This window comes from Rhagoletis pomonella, unplaced genomic scaffold (assembly GCF_013731165.1).
Source record: "Rhagoletis pomonella isolate Grant_MI unplaced genomic scaffold, Rhpom_1.0 Rhpom_scaffold_00011, whole genome shotgun sequence".
Classification (NCBI taxonomy): Eukaryota; Metazoa; Arthropoda; class Insecta; order Diptera; family Tephritidae; genus Rhagoletis; species Rhagoletis pomonella.
The window spans coordinates 4,426,355-4,439,057 of record NW_023458565.1 but is presented as its reverse complement, the minus strand read 5'-3'; the positions used below and the strand labels follow the sequence as shown (position 1 = coordinate 4,439,057).

The 12,703-nt window shown below is 35.7% G+C and overlaps 2 protein-coding genes across 2 annotated transcripts in view; both read left to right on the top strand.

Moving 5' to 3' along the window:
• LOC118746992 (probable serine hydrolase) overlaps positions 1-1,288 on the top strand; it is a 10,123-nt gene extending 8,835 nt beyond the window's left edge. The window contains exon 2 of the mRNA XM_036480986.1: positions 298-1,288. Within this exon, the coding sequence (XP_036336879.1) occupies positions 298-1,278 (981 nt within the window). The 3' untranslated portion in view covers positions 1,279-1,288. The remainder of the gene's footprint in view (positions 1-297) is intronic.
• A 2,999-nt stretch (positions 1,289-4,287) lies between these two features.
• Positions 4,288-5,295, top strand: LOC118747111 (probable serine hydrolase). The gene is made up of 2 exons (XM_036481102.1): positions 4,288-4,302; positions 4,369-5,295. The coding sequence occupies exons 1-2, from the start codon at positions 4,288-4,290 to the stop codon at positions 5,293-5,295; spliced, it is 942 nt and encodes a 313-aa protein (XP_036336995.1).
• The last annotated feature ends 7,408 nt before the right edge of the window (positions 5,296-12,703 follow it).

Here is a 12,703-nt window from a genome sequence, read left to right as displayed (position 1 = left end):
GTTCACAGAGAAAATGCGCCTTCTCAGTTATAAACGTTCTCTGCCCAAATGTTATCTTTACAAAATAAATATGTTCAGAATTGTTGAGTTCAATAATTTTGTTTGCGTTGATAGCTGCGATTTTGAAATTATGTACTTGATTGATGTTAAAATGTGAGCCTAAGCTTAAGGGGGCACGCAGAAATAAGAGCAATTAAATAATGTACAAATTACTATTTTTTTCATTCAGCGTTTTTTAAATAATAAGCTTTCAAAGTAAATTTTATAATCAGCACTGAATTTGTGTCCATTATTCAGTTTACAGAAATCACAATTCCCGTACCATGGGGCCATATCTCGGGACGTTGGTATGGCGATCATACAGTTCGACCGCTGCTAGCTTTACATGGTTGGCTCGATAATTGTGGCAGCTTTGCCAAATTGGCACCCCTACTCATACAAACAATTGGCAGTGTGCTTTGCATCGATCTGCCCGGACATGGATATTCTACACATTTACCACCTGGAACAGTTTACCATTCTCTAGAATATGTACGTGCTGTCCTGCGACTGATGAAGGTATACAACTGGCCGAAAATTTCATTGCTGGGTCATTCCATGGGTGGAGCGGTAGTGTTTTTCTTCGCAGCACTATACCCCACAAAAGTGGATGTACTAATAGGGGTTGATGCCATCAAAAGACCGGATTTGAAGCCACAAGACAAAATAGAATATTTTCGACATGCGATGGGCAAAGCATTGCAAGATAATCAGCGTCTAGTCGATGACACATCCCAGCAGGAACCACCAAACTATACGTTTGCCGAGTGTGAGCAATTGCTGCATAAGGGGTCGGGCTACTCGGTGGATCTGGAAAATTGCAAATATATTTTGGAAAGGAATTTGAGCAGGTCACAAAAATATCCCGAGCGATACTATTTTTCGCGCGACACACGCCTTAAGTACATAACGGCTTTGGATGGAGACCATGCACTTTTTGAAGCCATGGCTATGCGTATTAGTGAAGCTGCAGTTCCTTATGTGGTGATAAAAGCGGGTGCTTCAAACTATATGGACGATGAATCGATGCAGTTAATTCGTTTATTAGAAAAGCATAATCCAAATTTTGAAACACATGTGATTGCCAATGGCAAGCATCATGTGCATTTGAACGAGGCACCGGTTGTGGCAGAGTTGATCACATCGTTTTTGAAGCGACATCGCCTATTGACAGTTGTACGCGCCGAGCAGCCAGGTGTTGAAAACAAAAACGAAACGGTGGCAAAGGGTAAATTGTGAACTTGAAAACGCATGCGTTTATTTAGATTGTAATTAATGTTTATGAATTAACTCATAAAAAATACTTTGTATGTTTGTACGTGAGCATTCTGTGATATACTTACATATGTACATGCAAGCCATGGCTATAGTATTGTGCAAATAAATATAAAATATTTATATTCCCAAAATCTTATCTTTTTTTTTAAGTATTTTAAGCATTAAAAATAGCTATCAATGTACTTGTATCGTTAACATGTCACAGTTCATTATATATTTTGGTTTTTATTTTATTTATTTTTTAATTTTTTTTTTTTTAATTTTAATTATTTATTTTATTTATCGTTGTTTTTTAAATTTTTAAACCAAATTTCGCTTTGCCGAATGGAAAGTACTTACGACTCACAATGGTCGGAAAGGTCATGTTTTACACAAAAAAATAATTCTGATAAAACTGTAGTATTACAATATTACTGTCATGCTAAATCCTCTAGAACTCGTCCCCTCAGACCGACTACCCAACACGAAATCCAGTGTCCGTGCGGCTCGGAAACACAGCATACTGGATTGTTATTACTTAAATAAAGAGAAGCGAAAGCGCGGAGTGTAAAGTAGCCCTTTCCACCCTCCCAGGCAGTGCGGCTCTGGAACTCATCCTTTCAGACCGCTTGCCCAGGACGATATCTAGCGATGCTTCTGCTCGGAATCTTGTCCATTCCGACAGTCGCCACAGCTGCAACAATCGCAACAATTGCAATATATATATATGTAAAAAAAAATTTAAGCTTTGCCGCATATGCCATAAATTTATAGTTTGACAGTTGACAGCGGTCTAGTTAATTGTCAATTTCTCTAAAAAATAATTCTTTTGGAAAATGCCACTTATTAGGTTTTTAGACACGTTAGTCACGAATTTTACGTCAAATTAATATTTTGACAGTTGACAGCAGTCAATTGGACTGACAACTCATTTAAAATGAAATCTTTTTAAAAATTCCACTCATCATGTTCTTATACATGCTGATCACGAATTGTATATCAAATTAAGAGTCTCAGAGTTGACAGCTGTCAAAATGACTGTAAATTTTTATAAAACTAAGCAAATTTTTTTTTAATGCTCAAACCTGCACCTAGAGAGTACTCTTTAGCAAACCGACATATCGGAGCAGTCGACCCACATTTCCCGTTCATTGAATCGATACTACAAAGAAGTAGTCCAATTTCAAGAAGCTGCAGAGAAAAAGATGCCGCTTACGGGGCCACGTTGCGATCGGGCGCAACGTGAACTATGCTATGTGGGACCGGTATAGCGAACTGAAGACGGAGGCGAGACGTTTTTGCCGCAATAAGAAGAGGTCGAAAAACCGGAGTGTGAAGAGCTTGAAATGCTGCCAGGATAGGAAAAACATCCGAAAGTTTTATTAGACAGTTAGGCGACTTACGGCACGGTACCGATGTCAAGAACGTGCTTGAATTATAGAGGAAAGACTTTTCCATCCTACTGAATTCTAGCAGCACTGAAAGCTGTGGAGAAGGCACACCCGAGCCCCCGGTCGATGATGATGGAGTCGATATCCCACCGCCGGCTGAAATATGACAAAGCTGCTGGGGCTAATCAAGTACGTCGGCTAGCAGCTGATAAGTTGCATGCATCAACGCATGCCCGACGACTGGAGTTTAAGTGTGCTCTGCCCAATCCACAAGGTAGGCGACCCCGCCATAAGCGCCAACTACCGCTGGATAATCTTTCTATGTTACATATGTTACAAGTTATCGAGCGTATTGTGAGAACGACTGATGCCCACCGCCAACGAACTCATTGGGCCTTATCAGCGTGGCTTTAGACTTGCCAACTTTACCATACACCCGGGAGAAAGGGAACGACTTCATATATTTATCAACTTCAAAGCCGCTTTCGATAGCTCTAAAAGGAGTGGCCTGTACGCCACGATATCTGAATTTGGTATCCCCGCGAAACTGATACGGGAGTGTAAATGACGTTGAGAAATACCGCCAGCTCCAGAAGAATTGGAAAATACCTCTCCAAGCCGTTTTCCACCAAACGGGGTTTCAGACACGGCGACTCCCGTTCGTCTGATTTCTAATGCTGGAGAAGATTATAAGATCTGCAGAACTGAATTGCTCAGGACGATATTTTCGGTAAAAACAAGGGCTACGTCTGTTCTGCCTTTTCGGGATTATATAGAGACGAAAATCGAATGGTGGTGAACGAGAATTTCGTTTACTTGAGACTAGCATAGTAATGTCAGGATCGAAATCCAACGCAGAATCACTCTGGCCAACAAGTGCTACTTTGGACTGATTAGACAGAAGCATGGACAATGACAACATCCGATTAGGCGGCTATTGAAGTATGTCGAGAGACATAGACATAGTGCAGGCTTAGCCATCTCTTTTTAATAGACACCGTCGCTCCAGTTCTGAAAGTATTCAACGCGGGTCACGTAACAGAGGAAGAGGGAAGCCCCCTACGATGGAAAAGCGAAGTGGAGAAGGGCTAGGCCTTTTCAATTGGCATCAGTTCGCACAGAAAAGAAACGACTGGCGTGATTTCTTGAACTCGGTCACAGGGCATATTGAAAAAAAGATTGTAGATTTTTTTGAACCAGTCTAGTTGTAGTAGTAGTCTGTTTCTAGTACAACCACATTTTCTCGTATTTATATGCTAAAGAAAGCATTATATTTGTATGTATTTTTCTGACTTTTAGTTTCATAAAACTGGCACAATACTGTACATAATATGAGCTCGTGCAAACTAATACATTAAATGAGATCAAAGTTCGTTGGTAAAAAATGTGTGTTTTATTTTTGCCAAAAGGTAAAAGTAACTTGTTTTTGTTTAAAGATGGTTAATAAATTAATAGATATTTTATTTTTTTAACTTGGAATGCGATTATGAGATTCATTTAATTTATGAATTGGGAGCGTTTTAGTCTGTCACTAACCATACAGTGTGTACTTCGAAATTCAACTGCAGTTCCGTGGAGGCGTGAATTTAAAGAGTATGAAATGTCGGAGAGCCAAGTAAGTAAATATAATTAACGCACAAGCGTGCTTAGCGCTGCTTTACCCTCTTTTTACTTTTTACAGCCCGTCGAGTTGCAAATTCCCATGCCCTGGGGACACATTGCTGGTTGCTGGTATGGCAGTCGACACCTTCGACCGCTACTGGCCCTGCATGGTTGGCAAGATAATGCCGGCAGTTTCGCACGTTTGGCCCCACTTATAGCGCCACACCGACCCCTATTGGCCATCGATTTGCCCGGCCATGGACGTTCTACACACTTTCCTACGGGTTTTTATTACCACTTCAACGACTTTATTCGCGTCGTGCATCGTGTCGTTCGCTACTATAAGTGGCGTAAAATATCATTTCTTGGTCATTCATTGGGAGCTGCGCTTAGTTTCTACTATGCCGCACTCTTTCCCACCAAAGTCGACATGATCATTGCAATCGATGCACTAACCACTCCATACTTCCCACCAAATATACAAATCACCTTGACGTCCGTAATGACTGAAAAAGCGCTCAATGAAGAGGATCGTTTGCAAGAGCCAGCGCCCCTCTACACTTATGAGAGTTTGAAAGATTTGCTATATCGTGGCTCTGAGCAGTCGGTGGAATTAGAGCATTGTGAATTTTTGCTGGAGCGCAGCGTTCGACGTGTACAAAGCAATCCTGATATGTATTATTTTGCACGCGACAATCGCGTCAAGCTGGTCGAAATGTTGTTCACTCAGCCGGAACTGGTCAACGCACTGGCCGAGCGAGTGCGCAACATTCACTATCTTGTGCTGAAAGCTGAACTTTCGGATTATATAAATTTGGAGAAACAAAAGGAAGTTATTAACGTTTTACGCGCAAACAATCATACTTTTGAACTTCATATATTGAAGCGTGAAAAGCATCACGCCCATCTGAATAGTCCTCATCGAGTGGCGGCGATTGTAGTGCGATTTTTGCGTATGGCGTATGGCGGTGGAAGGACTAACAATAAGTTGAATGGAAAGCTTTAGTAATAAATAATTAATGTGTAGCTGATACGGACATATTTCTTAATTAAGTAACTTTTGAAAGTAAAAAAGCAAACTGCTTAGATCGCAAATTGATATAAGATGCTTTGAAATTTTACATGAACGATTAAGCGTGTGTTTGATTTAGGATTAGCATTAACTGCAGCTAAGGCTTGGTGGAAATAAACTATTAAACAAAATTTTAAAGCAACTAAGGTTTTCTAAAATATTTAATTATACAATATACTCAATGATTTCTTTCATTAGATTTCCGCATTGAAGATTTCTTTTTGTCCAATAAGGAATAACTGACCAAAAGCTTGAAAGCTGCTGAGCGCAGTTAGAAATTTATCGCATGCGATATTTTTTCCACTTTTATGCCAGTTTAGGTTGCGGACAGCGGTGTCAATTAAATTCCCCAGTGGTGAAAAAAACGAAGAGCGATTAAGGAGTAGCGCTGCGCTGGGGTATCGATGTGTTGTGAATAACAAGTAATTGGGTGAGATTTAAAAAAAATATATACATATAAAATCGTTGGTCTGCTTCATTAAGATATGTTTGCAGAAAATAATTAATAGCCAGTTTCACGAAAGTAATTAAAGGGAAAACTAATTTTGTCATCCCTTGTCAAGTTTGGTTTGCAGACAAACCAGTTTCGACGTTGTGCCATCTTCAGTGTAATTTTTCGTTAATACGTGCTTCTTACATACGATACAATACGAAAACTTACAATCAAGTATTTTTCAATAAAAGTTTTCCATGTATTTTATTTGGGAAAACCACTTTTAGACCACTAGATATGGAATAGAATTCTTGAAAATCAATAATTTCGATCGGAAAACTCTGGTTCTCTTCACGAGACTTCCAATAACAATTTTTGAATACTAAAGGTACTTAATTGGTCCTCTTATTTAATTTTCTGGTGTTTTTGGCGGACCCATAAAATATAGTTACTATGAAAAAATTGTTAAATGATTACTTGGAATCTCCTGAAGAGAAACAGGGTTATCCGATCGAAAAATACTGATTTTCAAGAATTCTATACAATTTATACGAAAAGTGGGGTTTTCCCCATATAAAATACATGGAAAACCTCAAATATTTCTTGATGTCAAAATAATAAAATTGTTTTTTTTCGGTATAGAACAATTCTAGGGGATGAGAGCGTAAACATTTCGACTTTACTTTTTCCCATGCATTTTTGGATCACCCTAATGTATATACACTGGCGGCCAGAATTTTGTGAATTAATAAAATAATCAGTTTGTTTTTTAAATAAAAAACCTTTTACCAAAAAATTTAAGGAAAATTTCGGGTATGTATTTATTTATATCTATCTAATTTAATTTTAATATCATAAAACATTTAGAAAATTTTAAAAAGTGGAAAGTTGTAGAAAGGCTTTCGCCGTATAATTCATCTTTGTCTAAATGCAGTTATAAAAAGGTAGGAGCGCCTGGGTCACACTGGAGAAGTGAAACTTACGTTACATATCTATTTTGTCTCATAAAAACACACATACATACATACATATGTACATACATACATACATCTGCTATTGCTTAAGGTTATATTTTTTGTCTTTTTTCTATCTCGATCCCTACCTCTACCACTGTTCATTCTAATTACATTTACATACATTATTCTGTTTTCCTCTATCTTCATTTTTATCTTTATACTCTATCGATAAGAAAATCCATAGTAACATTCAACAAAATATCGATAACAAACCCGATAAAAATATCGATAACAAAATCGATTAGAAATTGGATACAAAATTCGATAGCTAAAATTGATAAAATAATATTGGTAGCAAAATCGTCTAGAAAATCGATAAAAATATCGATAACAAAATCAATAAATAATTGGTAACAAAATCGATAACAAAAACCAATAAAAATATCGATAACAGAATGGATAAAAACATCGACAACAAAATCGATAAAAATACCGATAACAAAATCGATAAATAATCGATATCAAAATAAATAAATATCGATAAAAATTTCGATAACAATATCGATAACAAAACCAATAACAATGTTCCGAAAATAGCGATAGCAAAATCGATAACAAAAACGATAAAAATATCGATAACAAAACCGATAAAAAATATCGATTATTATATCGATAAGTCCCGAGAATTTCGAAAATCTCTAAATTCCCAAAATAGTTCCCAGATAGAGTCTCTGTGCCTATCTATATTCTATCCTCTATAACTACCTTTATTTTAATCTTTCTTCCTCTATCTTCATCTTTACTTTTATCGGCATCCTCACCCTCATCTTTTTCTTTATATTTATCTTTGTTTTTATTTTTATGTTTATAATTTTTTTCATCTACATATTTCCCTTCACTTTTACCCTTATATAAGTAAAGTGTTTAAATTTACCTTGATCTTCATTCGTGCTTTTATCTTTAAGCATCTTTGTTTTTGTTTTTATTTTTATTTTTATTTTTTATCTTTGTCTTTATGCTTTTCTTTATCTATGTACATACTCACCTTTACTTTCATTCTTGTATTGGTAATTTTCTAAGTGTTATTCTTTAACCTTTTAACGCAACCAATTCCGTGTGCAATTTCCCTTCAATTTGCCAATTTACTCCCAACCAACCAATCAACCAACCCGCCTCTAAAGAAGTTTCACTTCAAAAAATATACATACATATATTCCGTTGGATGAAGAGATAATAAGTCAGTACTTAAATTTACATATAATATATAATCGTGGAAATATCATATTTCGGTCTGGAGCTGAAACGAAATATTATCTGATTTGATAAGATGTGGAAATATAATTTTTTGATTCATACGGTCTATTATTATTATTCGTTTCAACCAAGTTTTATTCACCTGGATTTAAGTCCTTTGCTTGATCTGCTGATTAATAGAAAATTACTATGTATAAAGAAAATTTGGTTAGAGAAAATCTGCTTTTGTTTATGCCTTAAAATCTAAAAACGGACAAACGAGAGCTTAATTATTCAATGGCCGTATGAATAAAACTCAGCAGTTGCTATTTCTTAAGGTTTTAAGCCTATAAATTATTTACCTAATTTTAACAGAAAATTTAATTTACTGTCGCTCTATTACTTCAACCGACTTAAAAGCCATCAACTATTAACGCAACAAAAATTTCGTATAAAAAGTGTCGCCCCTTCTCGCCTAAACGCCATGCAAAATAACTACTTTCCAAAATTTCTTGCAAAAAATAACATCCAATCCATCTCTATGTAAACATTTATTGATGTTGTGTGTACCCGAGTTATTTGGTTAATGGCATTAATTGGGCACCTTTACATCCTCACAGAGGCTATGTTGGTTGTTGATGGAGGCGATGCACACGAAAATATGGGAAATATCACTCAAAGCCTTCCAAAATTTAGCACTAGTACTGGTGTGTGTGCGTGCTTAACATTTTGCATGATTTATTTGAGATGAAGAATGTTGTCGCCTGTCGTGAAGTGCTAAGCATGAGGCCTTATTTCGGTTTCTTCTAGCTCTAACAAGCTTGATTGATTAGGTCAATATTGTACTTGTAGAAATCAATGGCAGCACGCGCGTTTAGTTAATCTGTTTTTTTTCTACCTAAGAAGTATAAGCTTTAGGTTTTTTTCTATTTATGTGCAAGGTCCTTTTTAAATCTATGGGCGGTCTTCTGCTGCCATTAAGCATGCAAAATATTTTAACTTTGGGCAAAAAAACTGGCATGTATATATATTAAATGTATTTTGAACACTGTTCGCCACATTGTAGCTAGAGCGAGACAGAAGTAGGATATAGTTTTTTTTATTTATTCAAAAGTTATAGGCATTGAAAAGACATTTTAGTTTAAATCTCTGCCTTCCACCATTTCCGCCTTAATAGGCACTAGAGGTATTCTCTGAGTCTTGCACAGCTCTCTGAGTCTTGCACAGGATTGCACGGTTTGCAAAGCTGTTCCATAGATAAACCGGTTTTTACCGTGCAATCTGTGCACGGTGCAAGGGCTTTGCAAGACTCAGAGAATACCCCTACTGTATCATATCAGCACCCATTTAATTTTAGCCTGCAGGTGTCCTTAAGGGACTCCCCGCGGATAAAAATATTAGGTGACGGTTGGTTTAATTTATTTAATTTTCTCCATACTAAAAATTTATGTCACGATACCTGCTCCTAGATTAAGCATACATTAAACGGGTGCTTGTTCCTTCTTAACCGACTTTAAAAAAGGAATATTTTTATGTTTTCATACACGTACGTATGTATATGTGCATAAATTCTGTTCCTTAAGCAATGTTAAAAATAATAAAACTGCATATATACTTATGGCCTTATTCATAAAAAATAAAGTTGGTTTAAAGAGCTTTAAAAACTGACGTTTTCTTAAATTTTTCAATTTATAAAGCTACTTTATTTTTCATGAATAAAGCTGATGCCAGATAAAACTTTGTAGCTTTGCGTGACATTTATAACTTTGCCAGCAAAGCGCCAGACGCAAAAGGTATGCCACAATGAACGCCAAGAAAACAATGTTGTACCGCTTTTTTACTCATCAAAGTTGCTGTGGATTTTAATTATTTTGATTTAAAATTATCAGCAATGTAATTAAGTTTTATGTTTCTGCATGAAAACCCGAATTTGGACGAAACAAAATAAATATTAAACCGGCTGATTGTCAAAGCGCGCAAAAAGATGGGAGTTGACCATCTTTTCGCTTCGCGCTGCCGCTTCAACGATTTATGTGGCATGCTTTGTGCATTTTCATACAATTCATCTTATCTGTCAAAGCGAATCTGTCACGTAAAGCGAAGCAAAAGTTTTATGTGACATCAGCTTAAGGCCATAAGTTTCTATGGTATTTGTTAGGGAATGAAATATTTTTTTTTTTGAAAAATTTCAAAAATTGAAAAATAAACATACCGTCACAAGACCGAATAAAGGCGTGCTAGTGTTTCGACGGCGAAAAAAGACGCATACAAAGTTTTACGAAAAAAGGCGCTTAAGAAAAACTTCGGCGAAGAAAGACGCCTAACCTAGTTGACGACGAAGAAAGACGCGTAATCATAGATTTATAGTAGGCGAAGGACTACCACTTCAGCACTATTCCTCAAAAACTATTTACGGAATGTACATACTATTACACCCGCAAACATAGTTGACCGCGAAAATAAGTTTACGCGTCCTTCTTCGCCGTCAAATATTTTAACGCGTCTTTCTTCGCCGTCAACTATGTTAAGAGTCTTTCTTCGCTGAAGTTTTTTTTTTATGCCCCTTTTTTCGCGGTCAACTTTTGAGCTCGCGCCTTTATTCGTGTCTAGTGACGATACATTAGTGACAAACAATATCATTTTGAATGTGGTCCAAAATGATATGTTTATATGTATGTATAAATATGTATAATCAATGACTTTTTAATTTAATTCTTGTGAAAATGACATAACTTTGCTTTATCTGTTTTTTTTTAATAAAGTCTCCCTTTATGTGTTTACGTGTTTAAATAATGCTACGATCTTGGTTTTAAATAGCGTATACTTCATTAAATGTTCATGTTTTATTCTAGGACTTATTTAGGTATGTAAGTTAACAAGAAGATGTAACTACATCACAAATTATGTTCGCTTCAGTACCCGCATCGAGGTACTTAAGCGGGTTCTTTTAAGTACCCAACCCGCCTAAGTACCTCAAAAAGCTGACATTTTTCGTGAGGTACTTAAGCGGGTTTTACTGTAAATAGGGGAAGCTTATAATAATTCGCATAAAGCTGAAAATTGGCACGAGTGTTGCGAACATCATTATAAATGAAATGTCAAAAGTCCAGATTGATCCCACGTCTGCAAAAAAATGTATTCAAGGTTAAAGGTCACATGAATTTCTTCTTCGTATTTCTCAGCCAAATGGGACGTTGAGACGAAAGTGTAGATAATACAATTATCTATAAAAAACTGTTATAACACTTTTCTTCCTAAAGATTATCATTTCTGAGATATAGCGATTCAAAGTTGCAGTAAAAGGTATGTATCCATACCATAAATTTGTATAGAAACTTTTTGTATGTATCTCTACTTAAGTGCTCATAACTTCTACATTTATTATTAAATATAGATGAGCATATAATTGTATTTATGAAAGATCATGCTTTGACGTGCAAGAATCCAAAAGTGAACAGGTTCTTTCATATTGATATTTTTACCGAAAGTAAATTTTTTAAATACTTTTTTTTTTTAAATTATGCAAAATTGTCTATAAATCAATGATTAGCTCCTAAACTAAGTTTACGTGGAAGATAGTAAAATTAATAAGCTTCACTATTTTAGAAAGAAATTTAAGATTCGCCAGCTATATATAAAAAAAATATGCAATTAAGTGAGTGCACTTTTTCACATCGAAATTTGGCTATATCTCGAAACCTATTACAGCTTATGATATTTTGACTTCATATTCTGATTCAGCGGAAAATTTTACATAAGAAGTGATGGTGTAGTGCAACAGGTGGGATTTATTGGAAACTAGTGTAACAGGCTAACCTAATATCCACGCACGCCGCCAATTTATTGTCAAAAACTTCTCATGCACATGCAACTTGTATGAGATCAACCGAAATTGAATTTCCAATTTTTGTTCTGCGTGACATTTTGATTTGACGTTTCGCTCAATGAAATCAAATGCAAACGCATGCAAGTCAATTTCGGGTGACGCAAAAAAACAAATTCGACGGCATGCGTACCAACACGCAAGCCGCGAATATTAGGTTAGCCTGTTATTATCAATTAGAAAAATACTTTTATCTAATTACTTTTAATTCACACCGCTTTAATCACTTCAAATGGTACTATTTTTTTATTTCATGCTATATTATTTAGTTAAACAAGACTCTAATAAGTCGAGGAGTAGGCCCAACGAGGAAAACGTGTTAAAAAACTCCCAAAAACAAAAACACTAACCCACAAGTACAGAGGAAATTGTGCAAATTACGTAGGACACAACTTTTTGAATTGCTATATCCCTGCTATGGTAATTCTTAGGAAGAAAAATGTTATAAAGTTTTTTTATCTACATAATCTACACTTTTAAAACATACCATTTTGCTGAAAAATGCAAAAATTAAATTTGTCACCTTTGACCTTGAGTCATTTTTATGTTTTTTTAGACGTGAGATCGATGGGAACTTTTGTCATTTCATTTATAATGGTATTTGCAGCACTCGTACCAATTTTCAGCTTTATGTGAATTATTGTAACCCTGAATGCCTAACTTGACTGCTCAACGCTAAAAAATTATCAAATTAAGTACATACATACGTATACATTTAACTGTCGTATTATTAATGTATTTTTGATTATTACCTTGTTTATAGCTATGGAAGAATTTCGTTAACCAAAAACCGACTTTACTCCACACATATTTCTTTCAAGAGTTTATACCTGTGTC